Below are 13441 nucleotides of genomic sequence, written 5' to 3' on the forward strand. Positions count from 1 at the left end.
TGGGCAGGTGTGGAGAGGGAATGGAGGCATCTACTTGCCAGAAGAGGAGCATGAGAGCCGGGGTGTTTGGCGTTTACTTCGGAAGTTACGATGAGAGGGTTACTGGGTTTGGGCTGGGGCTATGAACTTGCTGAGGGACTGCACACTCTTGGTGTAAGGCTGGGCCAGAGCGGCCCTGCATGTCCATCCACACACGTCTCTGCCAGGAGCCCAGCAGGAGCAAGAAGAAAACAAAAATGCAGCACACCAGAACCAGGAAACCGGTCCCTGTCGTGAAATGTCCCTCTACTGAAAAAAGGTTGGCATTGTGCTTGCTGCAAAGAAGAAATTCTTAAAGCTCCATTATCACAGAGCAGATAATGTGTGGTGAACTCAGAACTGAGGAAGAATGCATTGATCACTGGCACACTCATTAATATTTTTTATATTGATTCATGTTAAAACAGGAATATCTTGGGTATATGGGGTTAAATAAGATCTATCATTAAAACAAATTTTCACTTTTTTAAAACTTATTTTTAATGTAACTAGTTGAAAATTGAAAGTCAAAAATATGGATAACATATGTGACTCACACTACGTTTCTCTTGGATAGTGCTGGAATATATTTCTAAACTAGGTAGATTATGTCCATAGACGTTGGTGGAAATTCCTAAGAGAAGAGTGTAGAGAGAGAAGAGATCCTGGTAGAAAGTCCCAAACCCTTAAAATTTAAAGGTTGGTTTGATGGTTAATGTTGTGTCCCAACTTGACTGGGTCACAGGATGCTCAGATATTTGGTCAGCCATTATCTTGGGTGTTTCTGTGAGGGTGTTTGTCAAATGAAATTAGCATTTAAACCAGTAGACTGAGTAAAGCAGGGTGCTCTCCCTAATGTGGGTGGGTGTTATTCAATCAACTGAAGATCTGAATAGAATAAAAAGGCTGACCCTCTCCTGAGTAAAGCAGAATTCCTCCTGCCTGACTGCTTTTGAACTTGTACATCGGTTTTTTCCTGCCTTCAGACCTGAACTGAAACATTGGCTCTTCCAAGATCTCGAGCCTGCCAGTCTTCAGCCTGGCATTAGACCATTGACTTTCTCATTTCCAGCTTGCCAACTCATCCTGTGAATCTCAGGACTTGTCAGTTTCCATAACTGTGTGAGCCAATTCCTTATACTAAATCTCTTTTTTATTTTTTATTTTTCCCCACCCCTAAATCTCTTCTTAAACACACACAAACACGCACACACACGCACACACACTCACACACACTCACACACACACACATACACACGTGCACACACACACACACACACACACACACACAGAGTGTGGTTCTTTCTCTCTGGAGAAACCTTACTAATACAGTTGGGTATAGAAGAACCCAAGGAGCAGCAGACAGGATGATGGGCAGCAAATGGGAGCAGAACGTATGTTCAGGGGGGGATTTTTCCCTCTAAAAAGAGGAAATTCTAGAACATATTGGTATGCTGATGGCAATGATCAACAGGAAGTGGAGTTGGTAACTTGTGTTATAAAGGATATAATGGTATGTGTTTGGTGGGAGTAAGAAGTTTTGCTAGGTAGTGCTGGTGCATCAAATCTTTGGTGGTAAAATGGTGGTGTCCAGGCAGGGAACTTCTTGGAGCGGGGGTCTATCAAGCCTTTCTTGATGGTGAGATGGGGATTTGGGTACTGCTATTGAGAGAACAGACTGCCCTTTCCTAGAGGACAGAAGAGGGTAGATTAACATTATAAGTACTGATGACAGAATGCCTGTTAACACCCCTAATTTTCTCTGTTGTTATATTTCAAAGAGTTGACAGCAGTAGAGTAAACTTGACTTATTTCCAAATCAGCTTATTCCAAGCTAATAACAGTTAATTAAATTCTTCGATAGTTGAGTTATTTTGCCCTGAATTATCTAGGCTTTTCAACACTGATCTGACGTCTATACAACTTTATTTCCTTTTAAATAATCTCTGCTTTTCTCTTTCATGCTTTATCTACTTTTATAATATGCTATAAAATAGGGTGTGATAAATTTCTGTCAGAAGACTGCATGAGATTAAACAAAAGAACAAAAATGTAGAAGGTAGGGTTTTGGCAATGGAGGTTCTTGTCTGACAACACAGGACAAAATGTTTGGCTCCAGTTTCTGAAAGTTATTATCTGAAAAGAGACTTGAGAGGTGATACATTAAAGCTGTCTTTCCAATTCTGGTCTGAGAATTCCCATCTTGGCATGAAACCTAAGTCATTTGGGCAAGTCCTGAAGCCCCTTTGGGAGATGCATTATGCAGTCCTAACCTTAGGATAACTTTAGGAATGGAAACTAAAGAAATCGAAACCCCCATATATCAGGCTCCATAAAACCTACACGCTCCACAAGATATCAAATGATAAGACAGTCCTGTGGTTAATAAATCCCAGCTGTGCAAATCACAGGGCTTGAATGAAGGAAATGGTCACAGACTGGGGAGCACCTTGGACTTGGGACTCTGCAGACTGGGGCTATGTCCCCAACTATGTGGCCTGCCTCTCTAGGTAACTGAGGAACCTTGCTCATCTCAGTTTACTACTCAGGAAAAATCAGATGACAATGGCCACTTGGGTTCACATTCAGAGTTTCTTAAAAAGAATCCCTGAAAAAAAAAATGCATCTCAAAGAGAGTCCATATATATGTCCTAATAGAATAAGATTGATTCATACTTTGATAGTTTCTGAATATGTTACCATCCTTAATTAAATATTTTTATGGCTAGAGTTCTGACTTACAAGTGCTGCTCATAACATACAGTGTCTGATTCACTGAAGAGGAGAGCTGACTTAACCGTGCTTTGCGGCAGAGGAAGCTTGAACTGGATGTAATTGTATCGAGAGTGAAGTAGAGCTGATGCACATATGTCCGGTCAGGATTCCTGGGTTCTCTGGTCAGTGTTAATCTTCCTCTACTTGTTTACACTTGATGGTATTGAACCTGGAGACAGGGGCTCTTTGTTAAGGAGAACACCCACACCTAGCTATAAAGGTTATTTAGCAAACTAATGGCTCATTGATTTGAGAAAGCAGGTTTCTGTTGCCCTAGATGATTTTGGAAAAATTAAAAACCTACAAAAAGTTGTGAGAGTAGTAACATGAGCACCCAAATATCCTTTAGCTAGAGTCTCCAGTTATTGACTGAGACATCTGAGAGTCAGTAGCAAACATAAAGGACTTCAGCCCTATTGCTTTGGCATTTATCTCCTAAAGTATGGCCAGTACCGTCACCACGCCTATGCAAATGAATATCAGTTCAATAGTATCACCTATATGCTGTCCATGTTTACATTTCCTTGTCCCCAAGGCATGTACTGCACCTTTTTTTCCAACCTAGGATCTAATTGAGGGTCACACATTATGTTTGGCTGTAACATATATTTTTGTCTCTTAATTCCAGGCTGTGGGAATATCCTATTCCCCAGGAGCCTTTCACCTGGAAGTTTTAACACCCATTATTGATCCTTGCCTGAACCAAATATTACATTGGCCTTGCAAAAGTTATTGCTTTATAATTCTATCACTTTATCTGTATTTAGTGGCTTGCATTCTCTCATAAAGGAACATTTTTTCTCTTTTTCTTTCAGTATCACTATGGACTCATGGATATTTTGTGGAGTGGAAGTTATAATCTATTACTATCATTATTCTTTTTGATGGCCAAATTGTCCCCAATTTGGCAGCAGGACCTCTTACATGCTACCTCCTGTTTCTCTCTCTCTCTCTCTCTCTCTCTCTCTCTCTCGTGTGTGTGTGTGTGTGTGTGTGTGTGTGTGTGTGTATTTTACATGAGTCCATTAGTATTTTGTGGGTTTATTTTGCCTATTTTTTAAAAAAAGACTATTTATTAGAGTAATTTTGGGTTCACAACAAAATTGACAGGAATGTATAGAGAGTTCCCATATACCCTCTACCCCCTGCTCCAACATGGAGGCTAACCTCCTCCATTATCAACTTGTTCTTCCAGAGTCTTTTTTTTAATTACAAATGATGAACATACATTGATACATCCTACTCACCCAAAGTTCATAGTTTATCTTAGGGTTCACTGTTGGTGTTTTATAGTCAATAGGTTTGGACAAATGTATAATGACATGTATTCATCATTGTAATAGCATACAGAGTATTTTATTGCCCTAAAAATCCTCTGTGTTCTGCCTACTCAGCACCTGCCTCCCCTCACCCTTCTTGGCAAGCACTGATCTTTGTACTCTCTCTATGGTTTTGCCATTTTCAGTATGTCCTACAGTTGGGATCATACAGTATGTGGTCTTTTCAAATTGGCTTCTTTCACTTACCAATATGGCATTTAAGTTTCCTTCATGTTTTTTCATGGCTTGATAGCTTATTTCCTATTAGTACTAAATAATATTCAGTTGTCTGGAAGTACCATTCACTTACTGAAGGACATCTTGGTTGCTTTCAAGTTCTGGCCATTATGAATAAAGCTGCTATAAGCGTCCATATGCAGATTTTTATGTGGACGTAAGTTTTCAACTTATTAGGATAAATACTGAGTAGCGTGATAGCTGGATCATATGGTAAGAGTGTGTTTAGTTCTGTAAGAAACCGCCAACTGTTTTCTAAAGCGGCAGTACCTTTTTGCATTCCCATCATGAATGAATGAGAGTTCCTGTTGCTCCACAGCCAACATTTGGTGTTGCCGGTGTTCTGGATTTTTGCTATTCTAGTAGGTGTGTAATAGTATCTCATTTTGTTTTCATTTGCATTTTCCTGGTGACATATGATGTGGAATGTCTTTCACGTGCTTGTTTGCAATCTGTATATCTTCTTTGGGAAGACATCTGTTAAGGTCTTTGGGCCATTTTTTAATCAGGTTGTTTTCTTGTTGAGTTTTAAGAATTTTTTGTATATTTTGGATAACAGTACTTTATTATATATTTGTATATAAATATATACATATATCTATTTTGTGTTCTGTAGTGAAAGTGAACATAAATAAAACTTTTATTATTGTAAGTTTGGCCACGGGGTGCCTGTGTGGCTCAGTCGTTAAGTGTCCGACTTAGGCTCAGATCACATCTCGTGTCCATGGGTTCAAGCCCCGCGTCAGGCTCTGTGCTGACTGCTCAGAGCCTGGAGCCTACTTCAGATTCTGTGTCTCCCTCTCTTTCTGCCCCTCCCCTGCTTTGTGCTCTGTCTCTCAAAAATAAATAAATGTTAAAAAATAAAATAAAATAAAGTTTGACTACTACTATACTGGCATAAATGAACCCAACGGTACCAGAGAATATGGAAGAGAAAACTTGGGCTTTCCCTTAGATGTAAGAGGAGCATAAAATTTATTGTACTTATGGCTGTATAAAAACTTTTTTTCTGTTGCATTCTAACCTCATTAAGAATTACAGAAGCAGAAGGAGGTGCAGGCTGCACTATGAAGTATTTAGGTCAGGTCTAAAGAATAGTTCAAACTGATCCCTATTTAGTGGTCCCTAAACAATACGGTGGTTACCAAAAGAGGTACCTCCTGGGACTTTCAATTACCACATTAGGCAGCTGCTGTGTGGATTGCAAGAGAAAGTGAAAGATGATAGTTAAACAGCCATCCTTACATCTTTTATGGAAGGTTCATGACCATTAAGAAACTATTTGCATTGGCTTGACCATAAATAACACCGCACAGTTCAATTTGAAATTTCTTTTTTTTTTTTTTATTTTTTTATTTTTTTTTAATTTATTTTTGGGACAGAGAGAGACAGAGCATGAACGGGGGAGGGGCAGAGAGAGAGGGAGACACAGAATCGGAAACAGGCTCCAGGCTCCGAGCCATCAGCCCAGAGCCCGACGCGGGGCTCGAACTCACGGACCGCGAGATCGTGACCTGGCTGAAGTCGGACGCTTAACCGACTGCGCCACCCAGGCGCCCCTCAATTTGAAATTTCAAATTGACCCAATTCAAACCCTTCTGCAGCCGGAACAGTACTTATAATCCTGGCAGGTCACAGAGTTCTCTTTATTTTTCACTCTGAGCCCAGAACACCTACTACTCCAGGACAGAAATTCAAGGCTCTGCAGACAGTTCAGCTTTCAGTCATAGGGCAGCAAGCCTACTGTGCATCCAAACCAACGATGGAATGAACACCTTCCTGTCTCTGCTGGGACAAAAGGGCAGCATTATTTCGGGACCAAGAATCAATATTAGATTGGTTCCCTAATTCCTCCAGCCACAGTGAGCAAGGGTGAGAGTCAGGAAGGAGATGGGATGAATGGGCTGGTGCAACCAGGCTGGGTAAGGGAGGGGTCAGGGGTCCTTTTTTAGTAAGAACTCTAGGCCCCTTTTGGCTGTGTGACCTGGGAGGGTTACTCAGCTTGTCTTAAGACTCTAGGGCAATTATAGGATCTAGTGGCAAAATGTGGGTAAAAGTCTTAGTTCAGACACTGGCCCATGGTAAGCCTTTAGTAAATAGCAGCTAAATTATTTTTGTAGCTATTACCATTGTCACTATTATTTTGTACTTTAATACCACCACCACCAACGACTTGACTTCATGTCTCCACCAGCAGCCCCTCCCAGCCCGGCAGCTTCAGGCCCAGGTGACTCATTTATTCCCAGGATAGACCTCCAAGCAATACTTTCGGGGGTGACTACTTCTCAGGAGGCAGAAAATCTCCTCTGGAAACTCTTCTCTCGTTCTTCCCTCTTTCCTCCCGTCCTCCCCGCCTCTCTATCAAACCCACTCTCCTTTTCTGGAGTTCAAGCTGTTAGTGCAAGGGACTCTCGCCCCAGGACCTAGCTCAGCTCCGCCGCCCGAGGTCGCCCAGACATGTGCGGGCGCCTTCCTGCAAGCCACTGCCCCCTGGCGGACGAAGCCGAGAGCGACCTGGCCCCGGGGTTGTAGCGCACCCCTGCTGCCAGGCGGCGCGGGGCGGACCCCGTCCAGGCTGGCCGCCGCCTTTGCCAACTCGCGCGCCCGCCCGGCTCCGTCCCTCCTCTCGCTGTCCTGCCACATCTTCCTCTGCCTCCCATTCGAGGGACCATGTCGCGGCTCAGCTGGGGATACGGCGAACACAACGGTGAGCGAGGGAGGGCTTTGCTCCAGGGGGCGGCCGTGGGGGACAGACCACACACTGCTGATCTCGCACTTGCGAGAAACTTTTTGGTTCCTCTTTAAATTGAGCAGCTTTCCCCTGAGCCGAATGCAGGAAGTAAAGAGAGGGCTCAGTCTTGTGAAGACAGGAAAAGCGTCTTTTGGAGGGTGTTGATAGTGAGGGTGAAAGTTGGTGTGTGTTATGTGTTAGCCCTGTGAAGATTCCCCCAGACCACGAAATCTTCGTATATGTCCATTCACTTTCACTTGAAAAGCCGAGGACTTTCCCTAGTAACAACTACTTATCAATTAAAGGCACGGAGATTAGAAGTCTGATGACATACTTTAATGAATCGAGGGCAAGTTCGCTTTCAGTTTTTTGAGTTCATTATTCGCAGGAAACAAATCATGGAAAACATTTGAAGGTATACTTAAGAAATTTTAATAATTGAATCACAATCCTGAAGATTGAAGTTGCCTTCCTGGCAAATGAAATACTGCAAATATCTTAATAGCTGTTACTATAAAATATTGCCACGGTAATTTGCAGTTGGTTGACTGGTACTGTTAGCTTTAGGAGGTTTCAGGTTCTTTCTAAAAAAATAAAGTTATGCTTTGGGCCACTTCACTCTTTCTCCCTCTCCCACAATCATCCTTGCATAGATAGAGGATTAGCAAAGGATTATTCAAATTTTATCATATTGGCAAACATGGATTTATTGATGGGAGCAGCAGTAATAATATGTATACTTGTCTTCTTCTATATACTAAATCACCAAAATAACCATTATTTGAAATAACTGCACAGTGAACCAAGAAGCCTTACAGTGAATCAGTGTCAAAATTAGATCTGTTACTCAGAGCCTGGAGCCTGCTTCGGATTCTGTGTCTCCCTCTCTCTCTGACCCTCCCCTGTTCATGCTCTGTCTCTCTCTGTCTCAAAAATAAATAAACTTTAAAAAAAAATGAAACAGTTTAAAAAAATAATAAAAAAAATTAGATCTGTGAATAATAATAATAATTATAATTATACTTTCCTTGGATTAATGTGCATATTATTGAATAGTACCATATAGTCAAATTTTAGAGAAAGTTTACTTTCACAAAGAAACTTTCACAAAGAAAGCTTTTCAGCTTCATTTCTAATTGCAGCCTTCTTGAGGTTATGATTAACTTGCCAGTTTAAAAAGGCAGCAGGTGAAATTTAGACCTTTAATAATAAAACATATAATTTAGGCGAATTTCTTTTTGACTGAGACTGTAATTATAATCTCACACTTTGCTAATTTCCAATTTATGTTTGGGAAAAAAACCCACAAAAAATTTCTTTTAATTTCCCTCTCTGCTGGAATAATTTTAATTTTTGTCATTTCATAGTTACTGGGTGTCAACCGTGCCCTCACAATAGTTAGGAAGAAGAAGCGTCTTTTCAATCAATGAGTACTGATTACTCTTTAATACATTTATTTGTTAGAAAATGTTGGCCCCAGTGAAACTCATCTTCAGAAATGTAAAAAATCTATCTTTGAAAAGCCATTACTAAGGAGTGATTTTGTATTTCTGCTAAGAATTGTAGGGCCATTTCCTGGTTTTTGATGCAATAGCTTTCTGAGGACTATGCCTGTAAGTAAATCAACTGTGGCAAAATGCTACTGGAGATGTGTTGTATCCTGACCGGGCAAGTTTAGTTGCTTGTTTTCTGTTTAGGCTGGCAAAAGCAGTGAATGAGCAGATAAAAGGAAATTTAAACAAGGTGTAGTAGCAACAATAAAATGGAACACCAAGAGTTGAGCCATTGGAAGGGGGTTCCACCTTCACCAAATACTTAAAAGTTCTTCCACTAACCTGTGGTAGTTTTATTGGTTTAGTTTAGGGAATGTAACAGTTACTGAAAACTGCATATCTGTAGATATTTAAAAGTTCTAAAGTCAATGGAAGAATCACCATTTATTTCTACTTAAGAACTGTGTTTAAATGGGTTTAAAGTTGAATGTTTTGGAAACATTCATTAAAAAGGAGCTTGTTTAAGAGGCAGGAAAATGAACCGACTATAGCGGTTAATAAATAATATTGAGTAATTTATGCAAAGCATTATTATTATTACTTTTAAAATCTTTATTTTTGAGAGAGAGAGAGACAGAGCGTGAGTGGAGGAGGAACAGAGAGAGGGAGACACAGAATCCGAAGCAGGCTTCAGGCTCTGAGCTGTCAGCACAGAGCATGATGCGGGGCTCGAACTCACAAACGGTGAGATCATAACCTGATGCTGAAGTCAGACGCTTAACCAACTGAGCCACCCAGGCACCCCAAAGTGTTATTATTTTTGTTTTATTTTGGTTTGCCTCTGCTTTTCAAAATTATTCTTGTTATAAAGGACTGGAAATAGGAGAGTAAAGGAATTAGGAGGAGACAGAAACTCTTTCCTAGTTGGAAAAAAGTCAACAACAACATTTCATGATACATGCATTACACATTTGAAATCTAATTCTGGTTAGGTTGACTCATACTTGGTGGCAGTGAAATAGAAAACTTTTTTTCACTTAAAGAAAGGACTAGATTGTACACAGAAAGAGTACTAGAAAGGTAAATGAGAGTACTCAATAAACCAGGAAATGTAATGCCTTCTCTGTAATAAGTAGGCAAAGACTTTTGATGTTCAAGTTGTTTTGAAGTCCAAAATGTCAGATTCCCTAGAGAAGAGCTTTTAAGTTATGTGAATGGTTGTATATTCATGCTTTGAGTTTTTGTAACTGATGCACATGTGAAGGAAAGACCTTAAGCTTTCTCCTTTGCAAAATTTAAGAGTAATGAGGAGTGTTAGATTTAGAGATTGAAGCTGTTCATAATTGCGATATGTTTGTATTTCTTGAAGTTTCGTTCTAAATCTTTAAAAATATTTGTTGTCAGTAACAAATGTTTAATTGTCATGCTGTCTCAGTAACATTTGTTTTAATGTTTATTTATTTATTTTGAGAGAGTGACAGCGTGCATGCAAGGGGTGGGCCACAGAGAGAGAGAGACAGAGAGAGAATCCCAAGCAGACTCCACCTTGTCAGAGCATGAAGCTCCATCTCACAAACTGTGAGATCATGGCCCGAGCAGAAATCGAGAGTTGGATGCTCAACCAGTTGAGCCACCCAGGCACCCCCAGGCTGTGTCATTTTAATAAGTACTTGAATATTAGAGAAATCAAGTTAGTGAAGTAGGGAAAAGCTTAGTCAGTAGCCCTGTGCTCTGCTGACCTGGTGGTAGCTGTATAAATTGCAGGCATAGTAGACAATAAGAACCTCTAACCTGTAAAGTGACTACACACACCTGTAAATGACTTAGAGATTTACCTGAAGCTGCAGTCTTGCTGTTGATTTGGGGAGGCAGAACTTGAATCAAGTCTCCCAGAGAAATGAACAGTCTAGACAAGGGAATTGCCTGCTTATTGGTTCATATCAATTTACCAAACGTGTGTCTGACTTGGGGACTTGTTCCAATTTTGACTTTTTTGAATAGAGGATCAGGATGACCATTTTCCCTTGTGTTGGAATTCAAATTTAACATTGGCAAAATAACCACAGAAAGAACTTCAGAAATGTTCAAAGAAAGAAAGAAATTGTTACCTGACTCCGCTGAAGATAATCAGCAATATTACATTTCCTGACATGGTGCCGCCATTTTATTTGGATTATACTATGTGAAAAATTTACATATTTCCTTAGTATGCCTGTTGGACATTGGAGGTAGCTGAGTTGAGGCCTGGGTGACACCTGAAGATACCAGTGAGTGATAGAAGAAAGAAGTAGGGATAGCATTTTTTTTTAAAGTTTATTTATTTATTTTGAGAGAGCAGGGGAGGGGCAGAGAGAGAGACAGAGAGAGAGAATCCCAAGCAGGCTTCACACTGCCAACATGGAGCCCGATGCAGGGCTCGAACCTATGAACCGTGGAATCATGACCTGAGCTAAAATCAAGAGTCAGATGCTTAATCAACTGAGCCACCCAGGCACCTCAGGGATAGCATTTTTAAGAACTGCACCCTTTTTTCGCTACACAGCTTTCTCAGTTTCATTCGTTCTTTCATCTTAAGAACTTGGAGACCTCTGGAGCTACCACAGATCTTTCTTGGAGCTGAGACTAAATCTCATTGTTTTCAATGATCAATTATGCTATTGTTTTTAGTTTGGTGGAAAGGCACCTTTGGAAAGTACTTTTTAACCCTTAAACGGTTTTTGTTGCAAGGGTTAGTTTAATGCTGCAAATGAGTTAAGCAAACCAGGAGGTTTTCATCCTATAATAAAAGCACCCAGCCTTGTAAAAAAAAAAAAAATTAGATGCAAAGGTCGTGAGGATGAAGATCTTATTTTATTCATCCTTTTTATTCCTTCAGCTCAAGCACAGTGCATTGTACTCAACAAATGTTTGGGGAATGAAGTAACTTACTTAATCCTTTTCTTTTGGTCCTATATATTTAAGGTCCTATTCATTGGAATAAATTTTTCCCGATTGCTGATGGGGATCAGCAATCTCCAATTGAGATTAAAACCAAAGAAGTGAAATATGACTCTTCCCTGCGACCTCTGAGTATCAAGTATGATGCAAACTCAGCCAAAATCATCAGTAATAGTGGCCATTCCTTCAGCGTTGACTTCGATGACACAGAAGACAAATCAGGTTGGTTCTTTTTTTTTTTTTTTTTGGTTGGGGGTGTGTGTGAGGTGATTGCACTGTGATTTCTTATCTTTCATATTTAAAATACCTATGTATTGTGTGTTCCTTATTAATACTTTGCTAGAACTTGTAATAAAAGTTTTGTTTGACTGTTTCATGGGATAATGTCTTTCACGCTGTGAATAAGTCATGGACCAACCAAATAAAACTTTAGTTTATGTGTTAATTTGATAACCAAATGAGGTAGAAAAAGAAAATTTCCTTAAAATGGACATTGAATCCTTCTTCAAGCATATCAACTGCCCAAAGAATGGATGATATCCAATTTAAAGTTAAGATGAGAGAGAAGATTAGAGAGAATTGAATTTTGGAATAATTCTTAAGGCTTCTGACAAATTACTTTCACTTTTAGTCTAATATTAGGATGATGTTGTATTTGCTCTGTTAATAAAAATATAGTTAAATTATATATATTTTTTTACATTTATTTATTTTTGAGAGACAGAGACAGCATGAGCAGGGGAGGGGCAGGGAGGGAGGGAGACACAGAATCAGAAGCAGGCTCCAGGCTCCGAGCTGTTATCATAAAGCCCGATGTAGGGCTCAAACCCATGACCCGTGAGATCATGACCTGAGCCGAAGTCAGACACCCAACCGACTGAGCCACCCAGGCGCCCCAAAAATATAGTTAAATTATGCAAATCCTAAATTGGAAAAAGATTTTCACTTATTCATTAATCTCAGAATAGGTTCATAATAATATCCTGTATTTATGTGGTACTGTATTGTTAGCAAAAATTACAAGCTCATAAAATTTCTTTCTCATATTTGTCAAATTCATAAAAGATACATTTTCATCAGAGCACTGTAAAAAATATACAGAAAAGGATTAACATGCTATTTTTAACTTTCATGGGGAGGAAGGACCTCACTTTAAAAAAAAATTATTTATTTTAAGAGAGAAAGAAAGAGAGAGAGTGGGGGAGGGGAGAGAGAGGGAGAGAGAATCCCATACAGACTCTGCACTGTTAGTGCAGAGTTCTAACAGTGGGCTCAAACATGGGCTCAAACCCACGAACTATGAGATCATGACTGAGCTGAAATCAAGAGTTGGACGCTTAACCGACTGAGCCACCCAGGAGCCCCCAGACCTCACTTTTTATATACTACATTCAATTGTCTTTCCTTTAAGCCCTCAGTTTAATGCTTCTGTATTAATAGATATGGTTGATGCAATGGGTACATTATAAATAGTCCATGGCTTCTGAGTATAAGGGCTTTACCACCCATAATTGTAGTTTGATACTGTTTATGTCTTAAACATAAAAATTTGAGGCTAACCACTCCTGCTGTTACAATAAGAAATGATTAAATTTACATCACCTAAAACTTTAAGTTTTTAGTTTATAAATGTAGGCAGCCTTAGTCATAGAAAATTCCTACTCTAATCTGCTTGATGATGATCTAGGTTTCCTCTCTCTCCCTCTCCCTTTTTTCTCCCTCTTCCTTCTGTCTTCCTCTCTCTGCCTGTCTCTTTCTCTCTTCCTCTCGTTTTCCTTCTACTTTGAGTTAATCTGGGGGAATCAGCTTATGTTTCCAGATTTGACACTTTGTCTGTGATTGGTAGTGTGTGCCTTCTCCCATATGTGAAGGTCTAGTTCCTATCTAGATCACAATGAAATTACCAGAGTTAATTGGAAATGTCTGTAAAG

The 13441-nt window shown here is 39.8% G+C and overlaps 1 protein-coding gene across 4 annotated transcripts in view; it reads left to right on the forward strand.

Annotated features, from left to right (window-relative positions):
* Positions 1–6917: 6917 nt before the first annotated feature.
* Positions 6918–13441, forward strand: part of CA13 (carbonic anhydrase 13) — a 71273-nt gene continuing 64749 nt past the window's right edge. For all 4 annotated transcript variants that reach the window (XM_042923346.1, XM_042923345.1, XM_042923343.1 and 1 more), the window contains exons 1-2: positions 6918–7056; positions 11535–11732. In XM_042923346.1, the coding sequence (XP_042779280.1) occupies positions 7020–7056; positions 11535–11732 (235 nt within the window). In that variant the 5' untranslated portion in view covers positions 6918–7019. The remainder of the gene's footprint in view (positions 7057–11534; positions 11733–13441) is intronic.

This window comes from Panthera leo, chromosome F2 (genome assembly GCF_018350215.1).
Source record: "Panthera leo isolate Ple1 chromosome F2, P.leo_Ple1_pat1.1, whole genome shotgun sequence".
Lineage (NCBI taxonomy): Eukaryota > Metazoa > Chordata > Mammalia > Carnivora > Felidae > Panthera > Panthera leo.